Source organism: Ranitomeya variabilis, chromosome 6 (assembly GCF_051348905.1).
Source record: "Ranitomeya variabilis isolate aRanVar5 chromosome 6, aRanVar5.hap1, whole genome shotgun sequence".
NCBI classification, from domain to species: Eukaryota; Metazoa; Chordata; class Amphibia; order Anura; family Dendrobatidae; genus Ranitomeya; species Ranitomeya variabilis.
The window spans coordinates 508,079,822-508,105,797 of NC_135237.1; the positions used below are offsets into that span (position 1 = coordinate 508,079,822).

The following is a 25,976-nucleotide window of genomic DNA, read 5'->3' on the forward strand; positions in this document are numbered from 1 at the left end:
TCCGCAAGGAGAAATGTTGTCCGTTGGATCCCGGTTTAGATACTGTTTTGCATTTATTGCTAAAAGTGAAATTGTCCCCATGGCCAAACAATAAAACCAAATTGACGGTACTTGAAAGGTGTAATTTCTAGTTGTTTTTGTAGTATAGGGTAGATTTGTCAAGATCGCTGTCCCTACATGCACCGTAAATGAACCAGTAGAAGGCCGTCCGTCCTTTCTTCTTCACTTTTACACTTTTAGCGTAACGACGGCATTTCCATGAAGAGTGCGATTGTTTAAGGCTTTCATTAATCATTTAAATGGCCCCACATTAAGAACGCATCGCTATCTAACTCATTATAAACATACTTGTGTGGGGGCAGAGCATATTTCACATCCCAGCTAATTTGAGCTCGTCCTACAAGTAAACACTTCACTACGGAGAAATCTCTGTGTTTTAAGTGCGGACGCAAGTGTGAGAATATAAACAGCATTCTTCCACTGCGCAAAAGTTTAATGACAGCTAAATGTGATTTAAATGGAGGCTTTTGTTTGTTCTGGCCCGGTGCGATTGTTAGCAAAAGGTCGGATTTGTGACAACCAATGAGGCCTAGGGTCAAGAATTGAAATTAATGCAAGCACATTGAATAGAAGGTTTCTTTTCTCTTTTTTTTTATTTAGATTTTTCTTTCTTTGCCAATTTTTTTTTTTTGGCTGGGATATTCAGATCATGGAGGGACACCAGTGTCATGGCTTGACCTAGAGATATGTGTGGTCCGCAGTAGTCCTGATAGCATATTGTTTTTTCTTCTCTATTTCTATTTAACATCTAAATAAATATTAGTCATTTCGTTTTTTTAATGTGTTTCAAGTATCTGGGGGAAACAATTTTGTTTAATCATACACTGAATTTCGCTAAATGGGGCTTTCGGGACATGTTCTTTGGGTGTTTTCCCACCACTATTATGGCTGCACATTCACTGTGCATGGTAGGGAAGAGCAAGGCCGTAAAATTGCCCAATCAGGGAAAGCTGATTATTGGGTACAAAGGGATATTATTGTTTTAGTTTGTTGGATAAGTGGCTTAATTAGACCTTTTTTTCCTGATGAAGAAATGCTCATTTTGAACCGGTTAAATATTTATGTAGATTTGCTATCTATTACATTTTTATTTCGATTTTATGTTTTTTTTTTTCCCCCACTTAAAGGGGAACTCCAAGTGTGAGATAAAATGGAGTACCTGATATAATTCAAACGGAAGTCCGTCAAAGTCACATGTCACGATGTGCTGAAGATATCCAGTTCCCGAGACCTGCATCTCAACTGACAAGAGCTGTATTACACATACCCTATTGACGTCCTGGAGCATCGCTGCAATATGTAAAGAAATATATTAATCCACGTTGTACTCAGCGAGGAGATCTCCAGCCTTAACCTCCTCATCTGTCAGTGTCACAGCTTTATGGCAGTGCATGGAGACTGGAAAACAAACATTGAGGAGGATGACGCTGGAGACAACCCTTTTTGTACTCGGCAAGGAGTAGACATATTCCTCCCAGACGATGACTGAGGTATGTGTGATACAGCTCTTGTCAGTGGAGGCGCACATCTCGGAAGCTGTATGTCTCGGAAGCTGTATGTCTTCTGTCTGCAGCCCGTGCTGACACGTGACTAGGATGGGTTGCCGTTTGAATTTTATCAGACACTCTATTTTATCTCATTCTCGGAGAACCGTTTTAAGGCCTGTGTCACACGTCTATGTACGTCATAAGACGGTTTAGTCTGGGTCAGGAGCCCTGTGGCCCGTCTGTGCGTCGTGGTACACAGATGTGTGAAACTGTCATAAAGCTGGAATACAACTAAGCAAACTAGGGTAAATAAGTTTCCCTGGCAAATTTTTATTGTTGACTGGTGTGAGCCATTGATTGGTAGAACAAAAGGGAGGGGTCCTACGAATAGAAAGTATTTTATCTCCATCAGGAGACATAAGGAAATAGGTAGAAGGACACAAGACTCCCGCCATGCACTTCTGCTCCTTGTTTCTATGTCATTGGGTGTCTCAGCACTCAGATACCCACCCCGGTAATCATATTTTTTTCTAAACAATTACCCTGTAATAATCAAATGTTCATGTTTCAAAAAAAAAAAAAATCTTTGTTTTGCTCAACTCTTTCTTTCTTTTTTCTTCTCTTGTTTGGACTTCTTATTCCTGTTTTAAAGTTCTTCTCAGTACTAACATGGATCACAAGGAACTCCAAATAATTTCACCTTGTTCTCTCATTATCTGATTGAAAGAAATAAAAGTCACAGACGGATTAGGGATGTTTTTGACTATTTTATTTTTGCTACTTTTGTTTATTGATTTTAAATAAAATGTTATTAAAAAAGTAACTGGCATCCACCCATTTTAGACCTTTTAAAGTGGTTTCCTACAGGGATGCCTACCAAGCTAATATAAAATTACATTTGCTTTATTCAGGTCAGGGAAATGCTTAGTCTCAGTGGGTTTTTAAACTTTTCTTGTCAAAAGGGAAAAAATGTGATGCAAAGAAAATAAAATTCTGGAGAAAAATATTACTCTCTTTGAACTGTTAGAGTATTATACGTTATATTAAAGGGGTGGTCTGAAAGAAAAAATTATTTAAATCCTAAATGCCTTTCTTTTTAATGTCATAATCTAATCTCTTTTCTAATGTACTTTAATTAAAACGTTCCCTATTGTTCCCTCACTACTTTATCTGTTTTATTTTTTTACTTCTTTAACGATGCTGGGATAGTACATGCTGGGATAGTCAAATGAGTCATCATCAGAGGGCAGAGGCAGCGGTCACTGCAGACGTCTCTGCCTCCTCCCTCAAACGAAGCATCATCAGTGACGTCTATTTCAATATTTCAAGGGCTTCGCTATTACCTCCACTACTGATCATGCATCGGTTGTCAATTCCGATGGATGCTCAATAGATTCTTACCACTGTACAATATGCACAGTGGCAGTTCACTCACTCGCCAGCTCTGTTCAGCAGTGACGCGATGTTAAAAGAGCGCACTGTCAGTGCACATTATAAGAAGAATAGCTGGCAGGGGAGACTAGTGCCTCCCCTGAAAGTGAGGTCAAATTATTTATATGCACATGTAGCTCTTTCAAAAACAAGTCCAGCAATACGTTTCCATGGCCGTTCCTCCATTACTGAGAAATCAGTGTTTAAATTGATAAGCAAACAAGGCTGAAAGACTATGGTATAGCTGAAGCCTCTGTCACTCCAGTTCTATTTCATGCCCAGCGTCACATCATCCTGCTTGACTCGATGCTATGTGACATCTGGCAAGGGAGACATCAGTCAAGCAGAAGGAGGTGGTGCTGGGTGTGGAATAGAGCTGCAGTGACGAAATCTTCGGATCTACCATAGTCCTTTAGCTTTATTTGCTTATCAATTATCAAACACTGATTTCTCAGTATCGGAGGAACGGACTGGCCATGTAAAAGTTTTGTTAGGGTACCGTCTCACTATACGATTTACCAACGATCACGACCTGCGATACGACCTGACCGTGATCGTTGGTAAGTCGTTGTGTGGTCGCTGGGGAGCTGTCACACAGACCGCTCTCCAGCGACCAACGATGCCGAGGTTCGCTGGTAACCAGGGTAAACATCGGGTTACTAAGCGCAGGGCCGCGCTTAGTAACCCGATGTTTACCGTGGTTACCAGCGTAAAAGTAAAAAAAAACAAACAGTACATACTCACCATCTGATGTCCGTCAGGTCCCTTGCCGTCTGCTTCCCGCTCTGACTGAGTGCCGCCGTAAAGTGAAAGCAGATCACAGCGGCGACGTCACCGCTGTGATCTGCTCTCACTTTCCGGCTGGCAGACAGTCAGAGCGGGAAGCAGACGGCAAGGGACCTGACGGACATCAGATGGTGAGTATGTACTGTTTGTTTTTTTTTACTTTTACGCTGGTAACCACGGTAAACATCGGGTTACTAAGCGCGGCCCTGCGCTTAGTAACCCGATGTTTACCCTGGTTACAAGCGATCGCATCGCTGGATCGCTGTCACACACAACGATCCAGCGATGACAGCGGGAGATCCAGCGACGAAAGAAAGTTTCAAACGATCTGCTACGACGTACGATTCTCAGCAGGGTCCCTGATCGCAGTAGCGTGTCAGACACTGCGAGATCCTAACTATATCGCTAGAACGTCACGAATCGTGCCGTCGTAGCGATGAAAATGCCACTGTGTGACGGTACCCTTAGACTAGTCTTTGAAAGAGCTACATGCGCATATAAATAGGGGGTTGAAATACTTCTGACAGGTTCTCTTTACAATAATTTCCTTTAGTGGGCTCATGATTACCCAATTTGACACTGCAAAATATTTTATGAAACATGAGATGAATGATTAAATTTTAGTTTTTTTCCTGTTCCTGCTCAAAACTTGAGTCATAAATTGTATTGATATGGTATGAGGCCACCTGAGAGCCCTCAAGCCCCCTCTAACTATAATGGAGATATATAAAAGGGCTGCAGAGCTTTCAGTATAAATTTTCATTTTCTTTGTTTAAATATTATTTAATCTCCATTTTTGTCTTTTTTGTTGTTGTTTTTTTATGTATATGCCTCAGGTAACAATAGCTACATTAATACCGATGCTATTAGTGGCCCTTTCTAAATATATGGTTACCAATGCATTGGTTTTTTTTTTTTTATATCGTTAATATCGGGCCAGTAAATTAATTACATCTGCTTCAGTTTTTCCGCTTCTATCTTTTTTGGCTCGTTAGTCGTAGCATTTTAGATTATAAATAGGAAAGAATAACAGTATACGGATATAATTACACAATTGAATGCCACTTTTTCCAGATAAATATTTATGCAAATTCTAATGGTCAGATGTGAAATGAAATATAATTATGTTGGCTGCACTTTCTAGAATATTTTGGGCAAACGGACAAGACCATCTGCACTTATCATATAACATTTTATAATCTTGGAATAGTTCAGTTTAACAAAAAAAATCATCTTTTTTATTTTTCCCATAGCTCTGAAAGTGAATCTGGCTCTCAAAGCGCCTGTGACCAGCTTGTGACTCCTACAGCACTTGCAGCTTGCACTAGGGTGGATTCCTGTTTTACTCCCTGGTTGGTTCCTTCTATTGGAGTTTCCATTCAGTTTGCTCATCTGGAACTGCACTTGTGTCATCATCTGGATCAATTAGGCACAGGTATATTTTATTACACAATGTGATAAAACTAAAAAAAAAAAACATAACTGTCCTGTCCACAGATGCTTTAGGTAAGTTGAAACCTTACCTCCCATGGTGCTTCTGTGGCTTCTTGGTCCTCCACCGCCCTTTGGACAATGCTTTGTGCCATGTGATCTCTGCAGGCTCTGATTGGCGGCTGCAGTCACATGAGATAAGAAAGTATATTATTCTTTTAAAAGTTAATTCCTCCTTGACTGAGAAATCAGCCTTTGAATTGATATGCAAATAAGACTGAAGAGCTAGTGTAGGTCTGAAGCCTCTGTCACACCAGCTCTACTCCCTTCCCAACTCTGACTTTTTCCACTTCACTAACTGCCTCTGTGCTGGCCCCTCCGTTGCCTCCAGTCTGTGAATGACCTGCATTCTCTAATATCTCAGCAGTGACCTGTCATTCACAGACTGGAGGCATCAGAGGGCCAGGAAATCAGAGAGAAGACGACCCAGTGCACAGTCCGGCCCCTGTGCACCGAAGCCTAATTAGCAGGAAACTTCAAATGGTGATTACAGAATAAAAAAGCAGATTTATTCACCAAAGATATCAGTGTAGCCAGTATTACAGCATCATTATAACCATGTCTTTACTTTTCGTTAATTGTGCGGTCAGGTTCTCTTTAACCCCCTTAAGAACTGGGCGATTGTTTTGTTTTTTTCGCTTTCGTTTTTTCCTCTCCTTATTCCAAGAGCCATAACTGTTTTATTTTTACATCGATATACAGTAGATGTGTAAGGGCTTGGTTTTTGCCGGACAGGTTGTACTTTTGAATGACATCATCCATTTTATCATATGATGTAATAGAAAGTGGGGGGAAAATCCAAGTGCAATTCTGCAATTTATTTTTTTTATTTTTATTTTACTATAAAACTGACCTGATGCCGCACAATGGGAAGAGCAAAGGAGATTTAAGATGGCCGGGATATGAGGTTAAGAGCGCTCTCCGGCAGATCATGCAGCTCCAGAACAGCGCTTACAAGCTCTATAGAAAACCGTTTGTAAGCACTGTCACATTTGGCTACATTGGTGGCTAGTTCCATAATCTAAAAATCCATGCATTCTTGAGAAAAGAGGGGATTTTTAATAACACGTAAATTTCAACGTTCCTTGTTTTTACAAGCACTTAAAAATATGAACCATTAACTTAAATGTGAATAATCCTTTAAACGGATCCTGTCACAACCAGAAACATTATTTACTTGCACATTTAGGGCTAATCTACAGATAAATGGCATGTAAATCTGGCTACTGGAGCAGCAGGTACAGGGAGGAATTAAGTTATATTCTCTCTGCAGCCGCTGGCTTATTCATCAGGGTGGTGCAGGGGCTGATACAATCAGCACTAAACATACAGTGAGTGCGCTGTTATCACACTCCCTGACACTCTGATGACAGCTTGTTCTGCAGCGTGTGTGTGCAGAGCATGCTCTGTGTGCCAGGGAATGATTACAGCACACTCACTGTGTAGGGAGTGGTGATTGTATTCGCTCCCTGCAGCACCCTGATGACTGTAAGTCAGCAGCTGCAGGGAGAATATAACTTCGTTTTCTCTTTGTAGCCGCTGCTCTAGTGAGTCGGTTAAACAGCATTTGATGCTATTTTCCACTAGATTCTCCCTATATCTGCAGGTAAATAACATTTCTGGATATTACGGGTTCCCTTTAAGTTAGGTTTTGCATGAAAGCAAAACATCATAAGCCCTGGAAATAGACGACCATCTAAGAGAGCAGCTTATTTATGTGACTAGTGACCATGTACCGTACTTGACCTTCTCTGACACGCTCCTGCTCCTTCATAAATGTTTGTTCAGTTCAAAGTCCCCGGCTCCATCAAAGCATGTCTTCCTCTCACACAAGATCTGTTCCTTCCTCATGTTGTAATGTTTCTCTTGGCCGCCATTATACGTGAATGGGTCTGTTTATGACTGAACGTTTTAATGATGCCCGCTTCAACCATTTCATATTGTGGCTTTATCCAGCAATATAACACAATTTAGGATATGGAAAATGGTTAATTTACACAATAAAAGCTATTAGAACACCTTATAAAGGATGTCTATTATGAGAAAGTCATTTCCTTATTTTTTTGGTGTCTGGCAGCTTAGTAATTTGTTTCTGCTCAGTACTAGTTATATGTTCCACTCGTTCATCATTTTATTCACAATTTTTTATTTATTTTTTTTTTTTTTTTCAGCACCCACAAAATTCTTGCACCCATTCATCTCTGATAAAACAACTCCTGGAGACCTGGAGTACATACTTGTCAAGCTAAAGGAGCCCCACGTGTACATGCGTCAATGGAGTGGCTCATCCATGTGCAAAGAGATCAGATTCTCCACCGATGCCGACTGCCAGCTTCTGGAGTGCCGAAACCTTACCATGAAGAATTTGGTGAAACCGTTCCACATCCAGGGGCAGACGGCCATTTCCCTCAGTGCTCTGGAAAAACTCATTGATTGCACTGTCCTGGTGGATCCGGTATTTGTGAACATTGGCCAGCACTCTGTACACTCCATTAACACAGCAATCCAGGCTTGGCAGCAGGTAAGTGCGCAAGGTTTCTGGATTTATGATCCCGACCCATTGCAGAGCAAAATACCTGCGCCGCTTTGTTTGCTAAAATGCCGGACACCATGATGGAAACTTGATGGACCACATTATAGTCAATGGGTCTATATGGCACTGCCAGTGTCCACCATGTGACTGCTTCCACGTTGACGTTATTTTTGTTGTTTTGTGTCAAACACTTATGTAAAAAACACAACTGCAGTTTTAAGTGAAGAACCCCAGCGTTTCTGCTCTAAAAATGCATTAAAAAAACGTTGCTTTAAATTTTCACCAAAAGTGCCTTAAAAAAGTGGAAAAATGCATTCAAAAGATCTGCAGCATAAACACGATAATCCAAGTACAATGCTGTTGTGTATTTTGATGCATACACCTGCAGGAAAAAAACACTGTTTTTTCACTTGTGGGAACATTTTCTAAAGGGGTTTTTGGAAAATAAAAAAGCCATCCACTGGAATACACCCCCGATCCAGCACTGCCGCTCCACTGGTCACTGCTGGACCACCGGAATTGATGACTTTGAAACCGCAAGTCTCCTGCCCTGCAGCCAAGCGGTGGCCTCAGCGGTCAAGTCATTGGTGATCAGTAGACACTATAATCCCACAATTTCCGAGTGGTGTCTGTGAAGATGGGATTTCACAAACTAGAGAAACATGCGCAGTGTCTTAAAGCAGATAATGAACATGGAAGTCTGCACAGATGATCCGCAGTGTACCGAACATAAGACTGCTGTACCGTGGCGGTCACGTAGGGTGCTGGACCATAGTGCTGGTGTGGGCTGGGATCGTATGTGCATGGTGTTCTGATTATGCAGCCCCAATGTAAGATTAATACTGTACACAGGAAGCTGCCTATCAGGGATATGGGCTTGGTTCACACAGCTCCGCATTCTAACCACTCCTATATCTACCGGAGAGAAAGCAAGGATTCTCTAAAAACTGCTCCAAGCAGCCCTACATCAGGCTGCGCTCGGATTACATAACTAGAACCTGCTGGCAGATTATTTTTAATAAGCTTAGACTGTTTCAGATACTTAGAAAAAAACACATTTATCTTGTTTAGATTTCCTATTACTAGTATGGTCAGCAAACCCATTACTATTAATTTTTTCTTCTTATAGCTGCAGCTTTCTTTCTAATTAGTTTTTGTGGATAACCCCTCAACATAAACTTTTTACTCATAATTTCAAGATCACAATGGACTTTATATGATGAAATTCTACCTAGGGCTGCACGGTGGCTCAGTGGTTAGCACTGCAGACTTACAGCGCTGGAGTCCTGGGTTCAAATCCCACCAAGGACAACATCTGCAAGGAGTTTGTATGTTTTCCCTGTGTTTGCGTGGGTTTCCTCCAGGTTCTCCGGTTTCCTCCCACATTCCAAAGATATACTGATAGGGAATTTAGATTGTGAGCCCCATTGGGGACAGCAATGATAATGTGTGCAAACTGTAAAGCGCTGCGGAATATGTTAGCGCTATATAAAAATAAAGATTATTATTTATTATTATTATTCTCATAGGCTGAATATGAGGGAGCCTTTTGAAATCATGAGGAGGTATTTATTAAAATGTAAAATGGTATTTGTGTCTGTCGGGTTGCTAAACAATGAGCTTTCAAGCTTAACATCAAATTTTACAAGATGTGCATCCAAATAATCACACTGATGGCTGCGGTAGTCCGTGGAAGTTGAGAACAGTCTTGCCAAATCAGACAAGGTGATTTTCTGGATTTGTTTTCTCTTGTTGACTCCCATAGTTGTGGTCTACCTATGATGTCAATTACAGGCCTCTCTCATCTTTTAAGTGGGAGAACTTGCACAATTGGTGACTAAATACTTTTTTCCCCACTGTATGGACAGTGACGGTCCTGGTAAATCAACCCCTTTATTTCTAATCTTTTTAGCAGCGCTGCCATACAGGATGTTACACATGCGTCATTGGTATCTAGCCGCTTAGAACAGAAGTTGACCTTTCTGAAACACTTAATTTGCAGAACACAAGTCATTAATCTTTATGGTATAAGAACCATTTGGACACAAGGCACACGCTGGTCATTTGCACCCCACAGCGAGCCTTTCATAGAGGGCTTGTGCAATATTCTAGATGTTCCATGTGATTCTCTTCTTGAGCTGTTTGTCTCGTGTAATTAATAGTATGTGTAACATTGGGAGCCAGAATTCTTCGCCCTAAACCCCCTTGGCTAATAAAGCTATCCCCTCGTCCTCCCCTGGGTGCTCTGGCTGCTCCTCCCATGAATTAGCTGAAGAAAAACAAAGTCCTTGTTATTTATATGACTGAAGACTTGGGGAAGCGTCGGGATTAATTACCTAACATGGCACTACAGCAGCCGCACTAGTAGAAGATAAAACATCTGCTTTATATCAAACCTTCTTTTTAAGGGCATTCCATGGCTGCGCTTGTTGCAGGAGGACATTTGTAAAACAAGAGCTAGTGTGATGTAAATCCTCGCAGCTGGTTCAGATATCCCTGTAAAAACGCTGTTTTTAGTGTCATGTTTTCAACGGTGCACTTAAACGAAGATTTTTTTTTTTTGTTCGCCTTCTTATTGGCTACAGAGGAACATCCAGAGCCATTAGACCGCTTCCATACAGCCCATTGGTAATGGGATACAGGGATTTTTGACCTGGTTGGACACCTGCCTTTTTATAGTGTATTCCACCTAAAACATTGAGGGGGAAGCTTTCTACGCCTCAACATCTTAAACTAGTTTGTATTTGAGTAAGAAGCCCCAAATTTATACAGGAAAAAAAAAATGTGGTTCATCTTGAGATGTCCTACAGGGGTTGTCTCATCTCAGTAAATGGGTAAAATTGCATAGCGCTTGTAAAAACTAGCAATTTTTCAATTTATTCCAAATGGAGGAATTTTTCAATTCTGTGGTGTACATCTCGTTGCCAAGATGGTAGGTCTCCTAGGCAAGGATCTCACATTTGCATCCTGAAGTTGGTGGGAACTCAGTGTCCCTACACTTCTCCCATGCTGCCTATGCAGAGCTGCCTGTCCTAGCAGCATGGGAGAGCGCACAGATAGGGCCAGCAGCTCAGCCACGCTACCGGCTCCATCTGTCAGTTCCTGCAGGTAGGAACATGAGAAAGCTTTTAAGGGATTTTCAAATATATTTAGCCCATAGGCTAAGCTGATTTTTATTGAGTCCAGTTCCACCCAACATCACTTTGGCAGAGCTTCAGCCAATCGCAGATCATACTGATCGCACCCACTGAGCCCCACAATCGGCTGCACTGTAGTTGTGATGAAACCATTTCAACTGATAAGCAATACCGAAGCAACGGCAGAGAAGCCATGCTGTACCCGGGGATGGTGACTACATCTCAGTTTTTTATTTTATACATATGGGCTAAAACAAATATTTGAAATGGGGCAACCCCTTTTAAAGCCAAAAAATGGTTTTCCGTTTGCCCTTAAAGGGAACCTGTCACCAGGTTTGACAGGTAAGAGATACGGCCATCACCTTTCAGGGCTGATGTATAGCATTCTATAATTCTGTATATCTGCTCCCAACCCGACCTGCAAGAGAAGAAAAATAACTTTCATTATACCCACCTGCGGGGCGGTCCGGTGCCATGGGCGTTGCTGGTCTTGGTCCGGTTCCTCCCTTCTTCTTGCGATGCCGCCCTCCTGCTTGCTTCGTGTGGATGACGCATCTCCTCGGCACTGTTGACAATAAACCAGCATATTATATCTGATTGTGGATGTCATCCCTCCAGTAAGCGCTGAACACTTCCATTTCCCTGGCAATTCTGGCAATTTCCCTGGTATTTTTCTTGATACTTTCATATGGAATCCGCAGCATCTGGATTTTAGTCTTTCAGTGTTTGTGTTGCATACAACCATACAAGGTGAGCGTAACTACTCATTCCTTTCCCTTGTGTCTTGTATGAGACCCTATTGCCCTCTTGTATTTTATTTAACAATAGCAGATTTGCAATTTTCACTGAGCAACATTTTATTTCTGAAAAACATCCATGGGGTAAAATCATCACTGCACCTGTCGATAAATTCCCAAAGGGCTATAGTTTCCAAAATGGGATCACTTGAGGGGGATTCTGCTCTTCTAGCACTTAAGGGCTTTGTGTATGGAGTCTGCAAACTATTCTAAAAAAAAAATCTGTGCTCCAGGAGGCAAATAGTGCTTCATCCCTCCTGAGTCTCATTGTGTGGCTAAGGCTACGTTCACATTTGCGGCCTGCGCCGCAGCGTCGGGCGCCGCATGCGTCATGCGCCCCTATATTTAACATGGGGGCGCATGGACATGCCTCGCACTTGCGTTTTGCGCCGCATGCGTCGCTGCGGCGCCCGCGTCCGGGCGCAGAGGACGCAGCAAGTTGCATTTTTGCTGCGTCCAAAATCAATTAAAAAAATGACGCATGCGGCGCAAAACGCAGCGTTGTGCATGCGTTTTGCTGCGTTTTTGTTTGCGTTGTGCGCTGTGGCGCCGGCGCTGCAGCGCACAACGCAAATGTGAACGTAGCCTTAGCAGTACTTTACAGCCACATATGGGGTATTTCTACGTTCAGCAGAAATTGTGACAAATTTTAGTGACATTTGCACCTATATCCTCTTGTGAAAATGTAAAATCTGGCGGTAAAACAAAATTTTTGTGGCAAAAATGTAATTATTTTTTTCTGTGACACACCCATGGTGTCAATATGATCACTGCACCCCTAGATAAATCCATTGAGAGGTAAAATGGGGTCACTTATGGGGTGTTCTGCTGTCCTGGCACCTCAGGGGCTCTTCCAGTGGGTCATGGCACCGGCAAACCATATCAGTAATACCTGCACTCTAATATGGCGGTCCTTCCCTTCTGAGCTTTGCACTGTGTCTCAAAAGTAGTTTTCAACCACTGATGGGGGTATCTGTGTACTCAGGATTGCACAACAAATTGTATGGTCAATTTTTCTTCTGTTATCCTTGTGAAAATGAGAAATTTGGGGGGAAAACAATATTTTTGCAGGAAAAATTTATTTTTTAATTTTCACAGTTCAGCATTGTAAAATTCTGAAAAGCACCTGTGTGGGTTTAAGGTGCTCACCACACGTTTACATAAATTCATTGAGAGGTTTAATTTCCAAAATGGGGTCACTTGTACGAGGTTTCCACTGTTTAGGCACATCAGGAGTTCTCCAAACGCGACATGGCGTCTTCCAATGATTCCAGACAATTTTGTGTTCAAAAAGTCAAATGGCGCTCTTTCCCTTCCAAGCCCTGCTGTGCACCCAAACAGTAGTTTTCCATCACTTATGGTGTATTGGCAAACTGAGCAGCATTTGCACCACAAATTGTGTGGTGCAATTTCTCCTGTTACTCTTGTGAAAATAAAAAAATTGGTGCTAAAACAACATTTTTGTGGGAAGAAAATAGATTTTTTTTTTCACAGCTCAACGTTAAAAAAAATTCTGTGAAGCACCTGGGAGTTCAAGATGCTCACCACACATCTAGATACTTTCCTTGAGGGATGTAGTTTTCAAACTGTGGTCACTTGTGGGGGGCTTTCCACTTTAGGACTCTGCAAGCGTTGCATGGAATCTGCTATCTATTTCAGACAATTTTGTGCTCCAAAATTCAAATGTCGATCCTTCCCTTCCGAGTTCTGCCGTGAGACCAAACAGTAGTTTTCCAACACATATGGGACATTGGTGTACTCGGGAAAAATTGCACAAAAAGTTTTATGGTGCATTTTCTCCTGTTACCCTTGTGAAAATGCAAAATTTTGGGCTAAAATAACATTTATGTGGGAAAAAAATGATTTTTTTATTTTCTTGGCTCAACATTATAAAATCCTGTGAAGCACCTGGGTGTTCAAGGTTCTCACCACACATCTAGATAAATCATTTGGGGTCCAGTTTCCAAAATGGGGTCACTTACGGGGGGTTTCCATTTTTAGACACATCAGGGGCTCTGCAAATGCGACATGGCATTCTCTATCACAGGCAATTTTGCGTTTCAAAATTCAAATGGCTTTTTGCCCTTCCGAGTCTTGCCGTGTGGCTAAACAGTAGTTTTCGACCACATATGGGGTATTTGCGTACTCAGGATAAATTGCACAACAAATTGTGTGGTGCATTTTCTCCTGTTACACTTATGAAAATGCAATATTTGCATCTTAGTGGGAAAAAGTGTAATTTTTTATTTTTTCCCTCCACATTGCTTTAGTTTCCGTGAAGCACCTGAAGGGTTAATAAACTTCTTGAATGTGGTTTTGAGGACTTTAAGGGGTTCATTTTTTTGAGTTTTCTGTCATATAGCCCCCCCAAGTCACTTCAAATGCGATCTGGTCCCTAAAATGTTTTCTTTTTGTAAATGGAAAACTGAGAAATTGCTGGTCAACTTTTCAACTTCCTATTTTGTGAGACATAACTCTCTGGTTTAAGAGCATAAGGATTAAAAGTTTGAAAATTGCAAAATTTTCGCCAAATTTCTGTTTTTGTTTATTTTTCACAAACACAAGTCATATCGAACAAATTTTTACCACTATCGTGAAGAACACTATTTCACCAGAAAGCAATATCAGAATCAGTGGAATCTGTTGGAGCGTTCAAGATTTCTAACCTCATAAAGTGACACTAGTCAGAATTGTAAAATTTGGCCTGGTCATTAAGGTGAAATCTGGCTTGGGGGGGTGAATGGGTTAAATCACATCCGTTTATAGGTTCAGATGCCCGTATTGGTGGTCCACAATAAAAAAAATATATATATCCAATTCACTTACCTGTCCCCTTTTTGCAGTCGATCAGAGAAATGGCAGGCACGGTACTGCATAAGGAACGTGCCTCTGACTGTGGAGCCCATATGACAAACGCCAATAAAATACTGTCAGTTCCCCCCCGCACCACTCCCCTTGGTGATGCACTAATTAGGATTCCCAGCGTCCAATGGTTCTTAAAGAGGAAGGCTCCTACGGCCACAACTACAGGGGTTAAATGCAGGTGCCCAGGCCAGTAACTTCCTCTTTCCCCTGGCGGACACCTGGAAGCTTTATGGATGCCGCACCCACTAAGTTCAGTGGGACAGTCTCATCTCCAAATTGGCTTTACTAGAGTACGTTACACTTTTTTCACATGAGCCATGTGTCCAGAAGAAAGCATATACATCTGAAAAGTGTAATTGACTCTCATTAGTCCATTTTCTTAACAGTGCAGGAAACAATAATGCGCCTTTCTGCATGTAGCCTTTATTAGGAACGATTTGTGGTATAGGTTTATAGAGCATAGCTATAAATCGAATTCTCTTGTATATTAATCTATATATATATATAAAGTTGAGTGTGTGTGTGTATGTATCAAGCCACGCCCACTCCACATAGCCCCACCCACTCCGCATAGCCACACTCATTCCACATGCAAAGCCCTGTCCACACAGCCCACGTTCATACAGATCACCGCTGATATCTATGGCCCCCGGAAACTACAACTCCCAGCACGTCGAGCGCCACAGATCAACGCTCTGTGCAGGAGTGACTGGTAACCAGCGGCACGGGCCCCGAAATGTGAGAGCAGCCCCTCATAATGAGCCCCCACAGTTTACAGATCGGTCACCATAACAACCAGAATAGAGGGGGGACGGAACCACTGTCATCACTGAGGCAGATCTGCTGCTACACTGGATATCACCCCTGCTCTACACAATGGTCTGTCCCAGCACTGAGAGGAGTGAGGGGAAAATGAGAGGACTGAGGGCAAAATAGTGAAGTGATCGCAAAATGACAGGTGTGAGGTCAAAATAAGAGGAGTGAGGGGGGAAATGAGAGGAGTGAGGGGGGAAATGAGAGGAGTGAGGGGGGAAATGAGAGGAGTGAGGGGGGAAATGAGAGGAGTGAGGGGGAAATGAGAGGAGTGAGGGGGAAATGAGAGGAGTGAGGGGGAAATGAGAGATGTGAAGGGGAAAATGAGAGATGTGAGGGGAAAATGAGAGGCGTGAGGGGACAATGAGAGAAGTGAGGTGCTGCTGTAGTATCAGGCTATGTATAGAGAAGAGTGAGGCGCTGCAGGTGGAGGCTGTGAATCTGTAATGTTGAATATATGATGCGAAATGTTTTTATGTGCAATATAATCATTATAATTTGTTATAACTAAACACAGTTAGTTACTATGTGTTTAATAAAAGGAGAAATACAAAAATGATTACAAATTGTCTTCAATCATGGTAATTCCCGATCCTCCTTCCTATTCTAGCATAAATACAGGGTCACATTATAAGCATGTAGGGCATGTCACCGGGTGAATCAGGGACTTCCGAACGGTTTTGAAGATATTGGACATTGGGAGGGAAAGCAGTGATAGTGTTGTGAATGTCAGTAAGTGAAGCCATGTGTCACCGGGTATACGGCTGACAGGTACCATGTAAGAACGGCTTTCCTGATTTATAAAGGGATTTGGCAATGTTAACGTGAGCTACAAGAGGACATATTTCTGTAATTGTTTTAGTAATTTTCTCGTTTCCTCTCATGTCATGGGTACTTTCCACCACATGTAGAATGGTAAATGAATATCTCATGATTTTTATATGTAGATAGTCTTTTCTAGTCCGCGCAAACTGCTGTCCATATAAAGATTGAAAAAAAAAATTACATGTGACCCTGAATATATTGTCCGGATGACACCTTTTTTCTGCCTTTTCCTCCTTTGTCATTTCACAGCACTTTGTTTTATGTCCTCTAATGTCCCTTTATATCTAATGTGCCTTCCCAGTGGGCGCATTGCAGAATTCACTAGGTGCGTTTAGTAGATAGCACAGGAGCCCACTCTACTCTTATTTTAGGGGGGTCATATGTGAACAATCCTACCAGCTCATCCATTTTAGATATATACATGTGTTGTGTGTGTGAGTGTGTATATATACACTGCTTAAAAAATAAAGGGAACACTAAAATACCACATGCTAGATATCTCTGAATGAAATATTCCAGTTGCAAGTTTTTATTCATTGCATAGTGGAATGTGTTCAGAACAATAAAACATAACAATTATCAATGTAAATCAAAATGAATATCCCATGGAGGTCTGGATTTGGAATGATACTCAAAATCAAAGTGGAAAATCAAATTACAGGCTGATCCAACTTCAGTGGAAATGCCTCATGACAAGGAAAAGATGCTCAGTATTGTGTGTGGCCTCCACGTGCCTGTATGACCTCCCTACTATACAACGCCTGGGCATGCTCCTGATGAGGCGGCGGATGGTCTCCTGAGGGATCTCCTCCCAGACCTGGACTAAAGCATCCGCCAACTCCTGGACAGTCTGTGGTGCAACATGACGTTGGTGGATGGAGCAAGACATGATGTTCCAGATGTGCTCAATCGAATTCAGGTCTGGGGAACGGGCGGGCCAGTCCATAGCTTCAATGCCTTCATCTTGCAGTCAGGCTACCTCTTGTGAGCACATGGAGGGCTGTGCGGCCCTCCAAAGAAATGCCACCCCACACCATTACTGACCAACTGCCAAACCGGTCATGCTGAAGGATGTTGCAGGCAGCAAATCGCTCTCCACTGCATCTCCAGACTCTGTCACGTCTGTCACATGTGCTCAGTGTGAACCTGCTTTCATCTGTGAACAGCACAGGGGGCAAATTTGCCAATCCTGGTATTCTGTGGCAAATGCCAAGCATCCTGCACAGTGTTGGGCTGTGAGCACAACTCCCATCTGTGGACGTCGGGCACTCAGACCATCCTCATGGAGTCAGTTTCTAACCGTTTGTACAGACACATGCACATTTGTGGCCTGCTGGAGGTAATTTTGCAGGGCTCTGGCAGTGCTCCTCCTGTTCCTCCTTGCACAAAGGCGGAGGTAGAGGTCCTGATGCTGGGTTGTTGCCCTCCTACGGCCCCCTCCACATCTCCTGATGTACTGGCCTGTCTCCTGGTAGCGCCTCCAGCCTCTGGACACTACGCTGACAGACACAGCAAACCATCTTGCCACAGCTCTCATTGATGTGCCATCCTGGATGAGCTGCACTACCTGAGCCACTTGTATGGGTTGTAGAGTCCGTCTCATGCTACCACAAGTGTGAAAGCACAACCAACATTCAAAAGTGACCAAAGCATCAGCCAGAAAGCATTGGTACTGAGATGTGGTCTGTGGTCCCCACCTGCAGAACCACTCCTTTATTGAGTGTCTTGATAATTGCCAATAATTTCCATCTGTTGTCTATTCCATTTGCACAACAGCATGTGAAATTGATTGTCAATCAGTGTTGCTTCCTAAGTGGACAGTTTGATTTCACAGAAGTTTGATTTACTTGGAGTTATATTCTGTTGTTTAAGTGTTTCCTTTATATTTTTGAGCAATGTATATATACACACACCATACCACACACACACGGAGTGTGTTCCACACACCGGCTCCTTCTCTCCCCGACATCCTCTATCGGGTTGTGGTGGGGGTGGGGAATTGACAAATCTCCCGGCCAACCACGATCTCTCCTGACTTCCCCATACACAGGAATGCTTGGCAGGTTCAGCTAACTATTATCCAATGTGTATTGGTGCCTTAAGCCAGACCCATATATTATTATTGAAAACAAAATTATGTAAATTGAAAATTCCTTTATAGTTTTAAATATATTAAAAATGAATATTAAAGGGAATCGGTTACCAAGTTTTTGCCGTTATCTGAGAGCACCATGATGATGAGACCCTGATTTCAGCTATGTGTCACTTGCTGGGGTGTATGCTGTTATTTTGATATACTCACATCTTTCTCTGCTGCAAATCTTGCAGTGTTGTGAATGCTGAGATCTGTATAACCCCGCCCACACAACTGATTGGCTGCTTTCTGTGTGTACCATGTATTGACAGGAAGCTGATGATCAGTGGTGGGGGCGGGGTTACACAGAGCAGAAGGACTAGGTGGCACAAGACAACTAGTCCTGTAGTACTGGACAATTAGCTGGTATTCCCATAATGTTATAATGTGTACTATGAATATATGTACTTGTTATAAGTCAACGATAAACCACATAAAAATCACAACAGTGCGTCTTTAGTTTTTTTACTTGTATTTTTTTATGCTGTATCCTCTATGATCATACTTGTTGAAATAACACGTCGGCCTGTTAAAAAGACCTGCTGTCATGTCAAAAGTAAAAAGCGAATAGCTCTGAGATTCTGAAATTATTTGAGGCCCTATCTTTTTTATTTCTGAATGTTTGGCTTAGTGGCCCTTCCTCATAAGTGCAGTGCAAAATATCGGAGAAGGGCGAACAATAGGAGTGAGCGCTGACGACAATGAGAACATATTTTACCATTTCTCTATTAAAACAGTCTGTTCCTTCTCTTTCAGAACCAGTGCCCCGAGGCCGAGGAGCTGATCTACAGTCATTTTGTCGTCTGTAATGACACACAGGAGACGCTGCGGTTTGGCCAGTTGGATACTGACGAGAATATTTTGTTGGCCAGTCTCCATAGCCACCAGTACTGCTGGCGCTCACACAAGTCCCCACAGGTATAAATCAAAGTGATTTCTGAGCCACCCAATTTATTTGATTAAGACATTCATACATCTTCTCATGGATTCATTTTTTCAAAATAACATAACAAAATGAAAACCGTAACTGTTATTTCCAAAACTATTTACTGCACTCACATGGTCATGATTCTTAAGAGTTGTCCAGGAATACTTTTATTTTTCCTTCTAAAAGCATACACATTTTTAAGTTATTAAACACCCTGATACTCGCCTTCTTCAGCTCCACCGCTCCTTCTCTGCTGCCTCTCTGGGGTTCAGCGGTGATGTCATTACTACACTGCACGTCCCTGCTGCAGCCAATCACTGGGTGCAGTGGTGATGTAGATGAGGAGGACAAGAGCCGCTAAACCCCAGCAGTTACTTGTACTGTAATGTGATATCTCTAGTACAGCCTGTAGACAGTAACTGGATCGATGAGATAGACCAGGCCATTAGATATCTTCCCCATACTGATACGTTCCGCTGAGCTTGTCATTGATGACACTGGGGGAGTTTCTGAATTGTGAGACATACATTAACCGTTGTGCCCACCCTTACCTTCCCACGGTCAATACTTTTTCTTGACATGCCACGATTTGTATCACAAACATAGACTCGCAGAGGGTAGACTTCTCCCAACAGAATGTCTCAAAATGATGGGCTTTTTTTCCGCAAAGTTGGTCATCTCACGCCACTCACGTTGAGAAACGATGAGCCAAGAGGGAAGATAAAGAAGGACTCATCTGTATATGTTCCTGACAACACAAATATGCCGCCACCATTAGCTGCAGAGCACGTAGTTCTTCCTCGTCCGGGTGTCAGTCATTCACATTCGCTCTACATATCTGACAAATGCAATTTCTAGGATTCCGTATATTTTATTTCCCCTCTAAAAGAAAAGATGCCAAGTGCAGGTTTCATAAAGGTCTTTGTATGTTCCTTTGGCGTAAAGATAAAGCCCCGAGCTTGGATAAATAAGGCGATTGCATGTTTGGGGAAATTTTGGAGCATGACGTAAATGTCTAAACTGACCACGGACGCAAAGCAACAGGGCGTTTTATCAGATTGTAGTGTAAAACGCCTTAAATCACCTTCGAAAAATTCCAGGACCACTTTTAGCTTCATAAACAGCTCATTACACCGGGTTCACTTAATAAACAAGATGTAGCGATATGCAGCCTTTATTTATGCATATTCCTGATGTTTTTTGGCAGGTTTATTTATTTTTCATGCTTATGATATCATAGTATCAGCACTCACTTCTTATAGGAACGTAAAGGGGTTTATATACATATTAAGCGGCTAGAAACGTTTCTAGATCTTCTTATAGTACATATATGCCGCACAGACGGGACTCCAGCACGTATGTGACATCAGCGGCTGTCGGTGAACAAATAGGGAGAAATATTATGTATCAATATCATCGCTTAATTCTGAAAGAGCATTTCAAAGCAGCATTCTCATGATTGGTCGAGGGTCCCACTGTCAGACCCCCATTAATCACATATCGTTTGCAATGATAGAAATATCTCTTAAAGCCTCTCACAGAATTTTTAATTTTTGTGCTTTTGTTTTTTATTTGTTTTATTCTAAGAACCATAACTTTTTTTTTTGCTGGACAATCTCTATTTTTCAGTGACATCATTCATTTTGCCATACAACGTACTGAAAAATGGGGCAAAAAGTTCCAAATGCGATGAAATTGGAACAAAATGAAATTCCGCCGTTGTATTTTTGGGTTTTGTTTTTGTAGTGTACGGTGTTCATTTTCTGTCTGGTAAAAGTATATATATATATATATATATATATATATATATATATTTATTGTCCAGGTCAGTGCGATTATGGTGATACTAACCTTCCATCGTTATATGTACAGATGTGAGCGTGATGAAAAAATAAATCTGAATGTGGCAGAAAAAAATAATCTGAATTTAATGAAAAAAAAAAGTTTCTTTTTGTGCGGCCATGTTCCACAACCGATGATACATATTTTTTCTAGTGATGAATCGGAGTGAGGGTTTGTTTTTTGGCACTGTGAGCTGACATCCTTTTTAATACTAATTTGGAGTAAAGAAGATGTTTTGATCAATTTTTTTTGCATTTTTTTTAGTAAGGTGCTTGGGCACCCCCTTCTTTTGCCTTCCCCTGCAATTCTGGTGTATCCAATTTTTTTTTTTCATTGCAGTGTTTTCAGATTAATTTTATAATTTGATAGATTGGACTTTTATGCACTTGGCAATACCAAACCTGTTTATTTTTTCCTGTCTTATGTTTAACAAAAGAAAAAATGCTGGGTGATTTTAAATTTTGATATTTTTAAAACCATTTTTTATTATTTATAAAACATTTTTTCCCCTTAAAGGGGGTGATTAGAATTTGCAATGGTTTAACCGCTTGTACTATGTACTTATATGTCACCATATTGCAGTATACAGGAAGACTCATGGCCTCCTATGGAGCTCAGCTTGTGGTAGCCAGTCTTCAATAAACCTTCGGCTGCCATGATAACCCAACGGTACAACCCCACAATTTATATGCCGCTATAAGAGATTGATTGCAGCATCTAAACGGTTAACAACCTCTGCTGTTAGAAATGGATGCATGCTTTGTAGTATAGCCGACATCTGCCACGTATGGAGGGAGATCCGCTCCTAACCCCTCGGCGTACTTATGAAACCCTTCCTGAACCCCTTCCTGGGACAATTATTCACGTCCTAATGCAGGAAGGGATTATAGGGGATTTCCAGAGAGTATGTGTGTATATGTGTGTGTGTATATATATATATATATATATATATATATATATATATATATATATATATATATATATATATATATAAAGACATAGAGGGGAAAAATAATGATCAAAATTAAAAAAATATTGAATATACATAAAAAATTCATAAGGTCCAGAAAAGATTAGATATATAGAGTATAGACAATTTTTACTAAATTATAAATTGAACAGACTCAAAAGCGCAACAAAAAAAAACAATGAATCATACTGAGGATCACGTGACATTGTTACTTCGGCACTGGAGGTGAGTATAAGTGTTATTATTGTGCAAAGGGGAAACACAGGAATTCATAGGAATCCTACTAGTGGAAAGCCCCATTAACACACTAAAAATGCCAGGAAATGCTTACCCAGCCAATCATTGGCCATTACACTGTCCGACTTAAGCCATTGATTGGCTAAGCGATGTAGTGCAGTGGGGTTGGTGCAGTGTGACAGACAGACAGTGACCCAGGAAAGTTCAAAACAAACGTGTTTTAATGTCCAGAACTCACAAAGTAAACAACACACGATATCCTCCGTATCGCAGCCGGAAATCAAGACAGTCCGTATCAGACCGGTTGCCATGGGCGACTGCACCACCACCGTGCTAAGCTGAGGGGTGCCAGGCCTTTTGGCTTCGCTTGGCTCCTGGTTACTTCACACCGGCTGAGCTTTGCAGAGCCACCTGCACACTGACTGACACACCCAACCTTTTGCTGCAGGATTTTTAAATGAACTCTGTGGCCATTGGACACTTGTAACACCCGGCCTGGAGGGAGCGAACTGCCCCACTACCATCTTGCAGTTCGCTCCAAAAATAAAAGTCCATGCCAGGTTTTCTTAAATCTGCCTTGGGAAAATTGCTTGCCCAAAACCAAACTTACCGTATATACTCGAGTATAAGCCGAGATTTTCAGCCCAAATTTTTGGGCTGAAAGTGCCCCCTCGGCTTATACTCGAGTCACGGTCTGTGGCAGGGTCGGCGGGTGAGGGGGAGAGGGCGCTGAGGCATACTTACCTAGTCCCGGCGATCCTGTCACTCCCCCTGCCCGTCCCACGGTCTCCGGGTGCCGCAGCCTCTTCCCCTGAGCGGTCACGTGGGACCGCTCATTAGAGAAATGAATAGGCTGCTCCACCTCCCATAGGGGCGGAGCCGCCTATTCATTTCTCTAATGAAGCGGTGCCGGTGACCGCTGACAGAGGAAGAGGCTGCGGCACCGAAGACCAGCTGTCCGGGGGAAGGAGCGGCACGCCGGGAGCAGGTAAGTATCGCATATTCACCTGTCCGCGTTCCACACGCCGGGCGCTGTCTCCATCTTCCCGGCGTCTCTCTCTCCTCACTGACTGTGCAGGTCAGAGGGCGCGATGACGCATATAGTGTGCGCGCCGCCCTCTGCCTGATCAGTCAGTGCAGGGAGACGCCGGGAAGATGGCGCCGAGAAGCTGCAAGCAAGACAGGTGAGTATGTGGTTTATTATTTTTATTGCAGCAGCAGCAGCAGCACAGCTATGGGGCAATAATGGACGGTGCAGAGCACTATATGGCACAGCTATGGGGCAATGGTGCAGAGCACTGTATGGCACAGCTATGGGGCAGTAATGGTGCAGAGCACTATATGGCACAGCTATGGGGCAATAATGGTGCAGAGCACTGTATGGCACAGCTATGGGGCAGTAATGGTGCAGAGCACTATATGGCACAGCTATGGGGCAGTAATGGTGCAGAGCACTGTATGGCACAACTATGGGGCAATAATGGTGCAGAGCACTATATGGCACAGCTATGGGGCAGTAATGGTGCAGAGCACTATATGGCACAGCTATGGGGCAGTAATGGTGCAGAGCACTGTATGGCACAGCTATGGGGCAATAATGGTGCAGAGCACTATATGGCACAGCTATGGGGCAGTAATGGTGCAGAGCACTGTATGGCACAGCTATGGGGCAATAATGGTGCAGAGCACTATATGGCACAGCTATGGGGCAGTAATGGTGCAGAGCACTGTATGGCACAGCTATGGGGCAATAATGGTGCAGAGCACTATATGGCACAGCTATGGGGCAGTAATGGTGCAGAGCACTGTATGGCACAGCTATGGGGCAATAATGGTGCAGAGCACTATATGGCACAGCTATGGGGCAATAATGGTGCAGAGCACTATATGGCACAGCTATGGGGCCATAATGAACAGTATGGAGCATCTATTTTTATTTTTGAAATTCACCGGTAGCTGTTGCATTTTCCACCCTAGGCTTATACTCGAGTCAATAAGTTTTCCCAGTTTTTTGTGGCAAAATTAGGGGGGTTGGCTTATACTCGGGTCGGCTTATACTCGAGTATATACGGTACTTTTATTTTGCACTGCAATCACAGCTATACCTGTGACTGCAATGCACTCCAGTGGCCTCAATACGTTTCTGTGCGCATCCTGGGGCACACATAGCGACTCTCGCATACAATACCAGTCACTGCTTCACAGCGGGCGTTTATGGAAGTATCGACCAGAACGCTGTGGTCATTGGTCAGGGTTATTATTCTTGTTTTTTTTATTCGTTTGAGCCCTTTAAATATAATTTGTACAACTTTTCTAGGATCAATAGAGCCTTATATTCTGTTATCTTCATATGATCTCCACATCGTGGAAACCTATAAAGATACAGGTCTTTCATACTTTACTTTCCAACCCTTAGTAAAATTCCACATTTATCCATCCACATTTAGTTTTCCATTTTCTGCTTAGATTCTTTGTGGATGACTCCGACATTTAATATTTTTAGGAAATTACAAAAATATTGAATAATATTGGTGCGGTGTTGAGTCCCTGGAAGGAAATGCAGATTATCACCTATCCGGTGTATATTATGAATTCCATTCCATATGGAAAGCACTTGCGGTTTTTCCTGACATCTTTTTTTTTTTGATCCCTCCAAATAATTTCCATGATAAATGAATTAATGAAGTGGGATTACCTGTAAGTCAAAACAGTACCCAAGCCTGGACAATCCCTGCAAGTGTCAGTTTCAAGGAATGCTGCATGATCTCATAGTTATGAAATTATTTCATTCCTCATGATAATTCCCCACTTGCCAAGAGAGTGAATTTTAAGAAGTCTGAGAGCAGATTGTGAGATAAATGTGCATAATCCATTCTGTTGCAGAGCGGGACTTCCCTCAGGCATTGGTTCATACTTGACTCACACTTGGGGATATAATAAGACAGGACCGATTCTTAGACCACATTTTATTACGGGGAAACAAAACCATCTCGCCTCCCTCTAACTGGTTCATATTTCTTCTTGGAGGGCCAGTGGCTGCCACCAAATACTTTAGTTAACCTTTACAAAATGTTTGCTCAGTTCGGTAACACCATCCTAGTCAAGGAAAACAGTTGGAAGGGCTTTCCGTTTCTTTTACATCCAGGTCAATTAAATCCTTCGTGGTAATTAAAGTAAGGATATGGGATTTCAGGAGATGAAGTAGTACAAGGAGTTTACAGTAAATAGTTTATTTTATTTAACTTGTGTAACACCTCTAGGTTATAAAGCGCGAGTCAAATCGGTGGCTACTGAATGATCAGCTTATGTTTAAAGGGGGAAATCTGACCCTCATGAAATATAGAGGCGCACAGACGGCAGCTTGGGTCTTTGTGGTCCGTTCCCCAATGCAACTCTTTGGGCCCGATTGATCAAGATCGGTTTTGACCATGTCTGTCTCGATGCCTTGATATGATGGAGTAAGATGCTCCTGGTTGATGGAGTACGTCTCTTCTTCAATCAGGAACATGGGATGAGTGGCTTAGGCCTCCATGTGCCCCTCGCCACTAATCCTACTGGAGTAAGATCTGGGGTTCACCACTCGTCATGAATTCTGGACAGCCCTGGTTAAGTGGAAGGATGGTCGATCATGCACACTGCT

At 42.4% G+C, this 25,976-nt stretch overlaps 1 protein-coding gene across 3 annotated transcripts in view; it reads left to right on the forward strand.

Moving 5' to 3' along the window:
- VPS13B (vacuolar protein sorting 13 homolog B) overlaps nucleotides 1–25,976 on the forward strand; it is a 1,111,190-nt gene that overhangs the window by 975,050 nt on the left and 110,164 nt on the right. For all 3 annotated transcript variants that reach the window (XM_077270879.1, XM_077270877.1, XM_077270878.1), the window contains exons 41-43: nucleotides 5,018–5,199; nucleotides 7,427–7,776; nucleotides 19,116–19,277. In XM_077270879.1, the coding sequence (XP_077126994.1) occupies nucleotides 5,018–5,199; nucleotides 7,427–7,776; nucleotides 19,116–19,277 (694 nt within the window). The remainder of the gene's footprint in view (nucleotides 1–5,017; nucleotides 5,200–7,426; nucleotides 7,777–19,115; nucleotides 19,278–25,976) is intronic.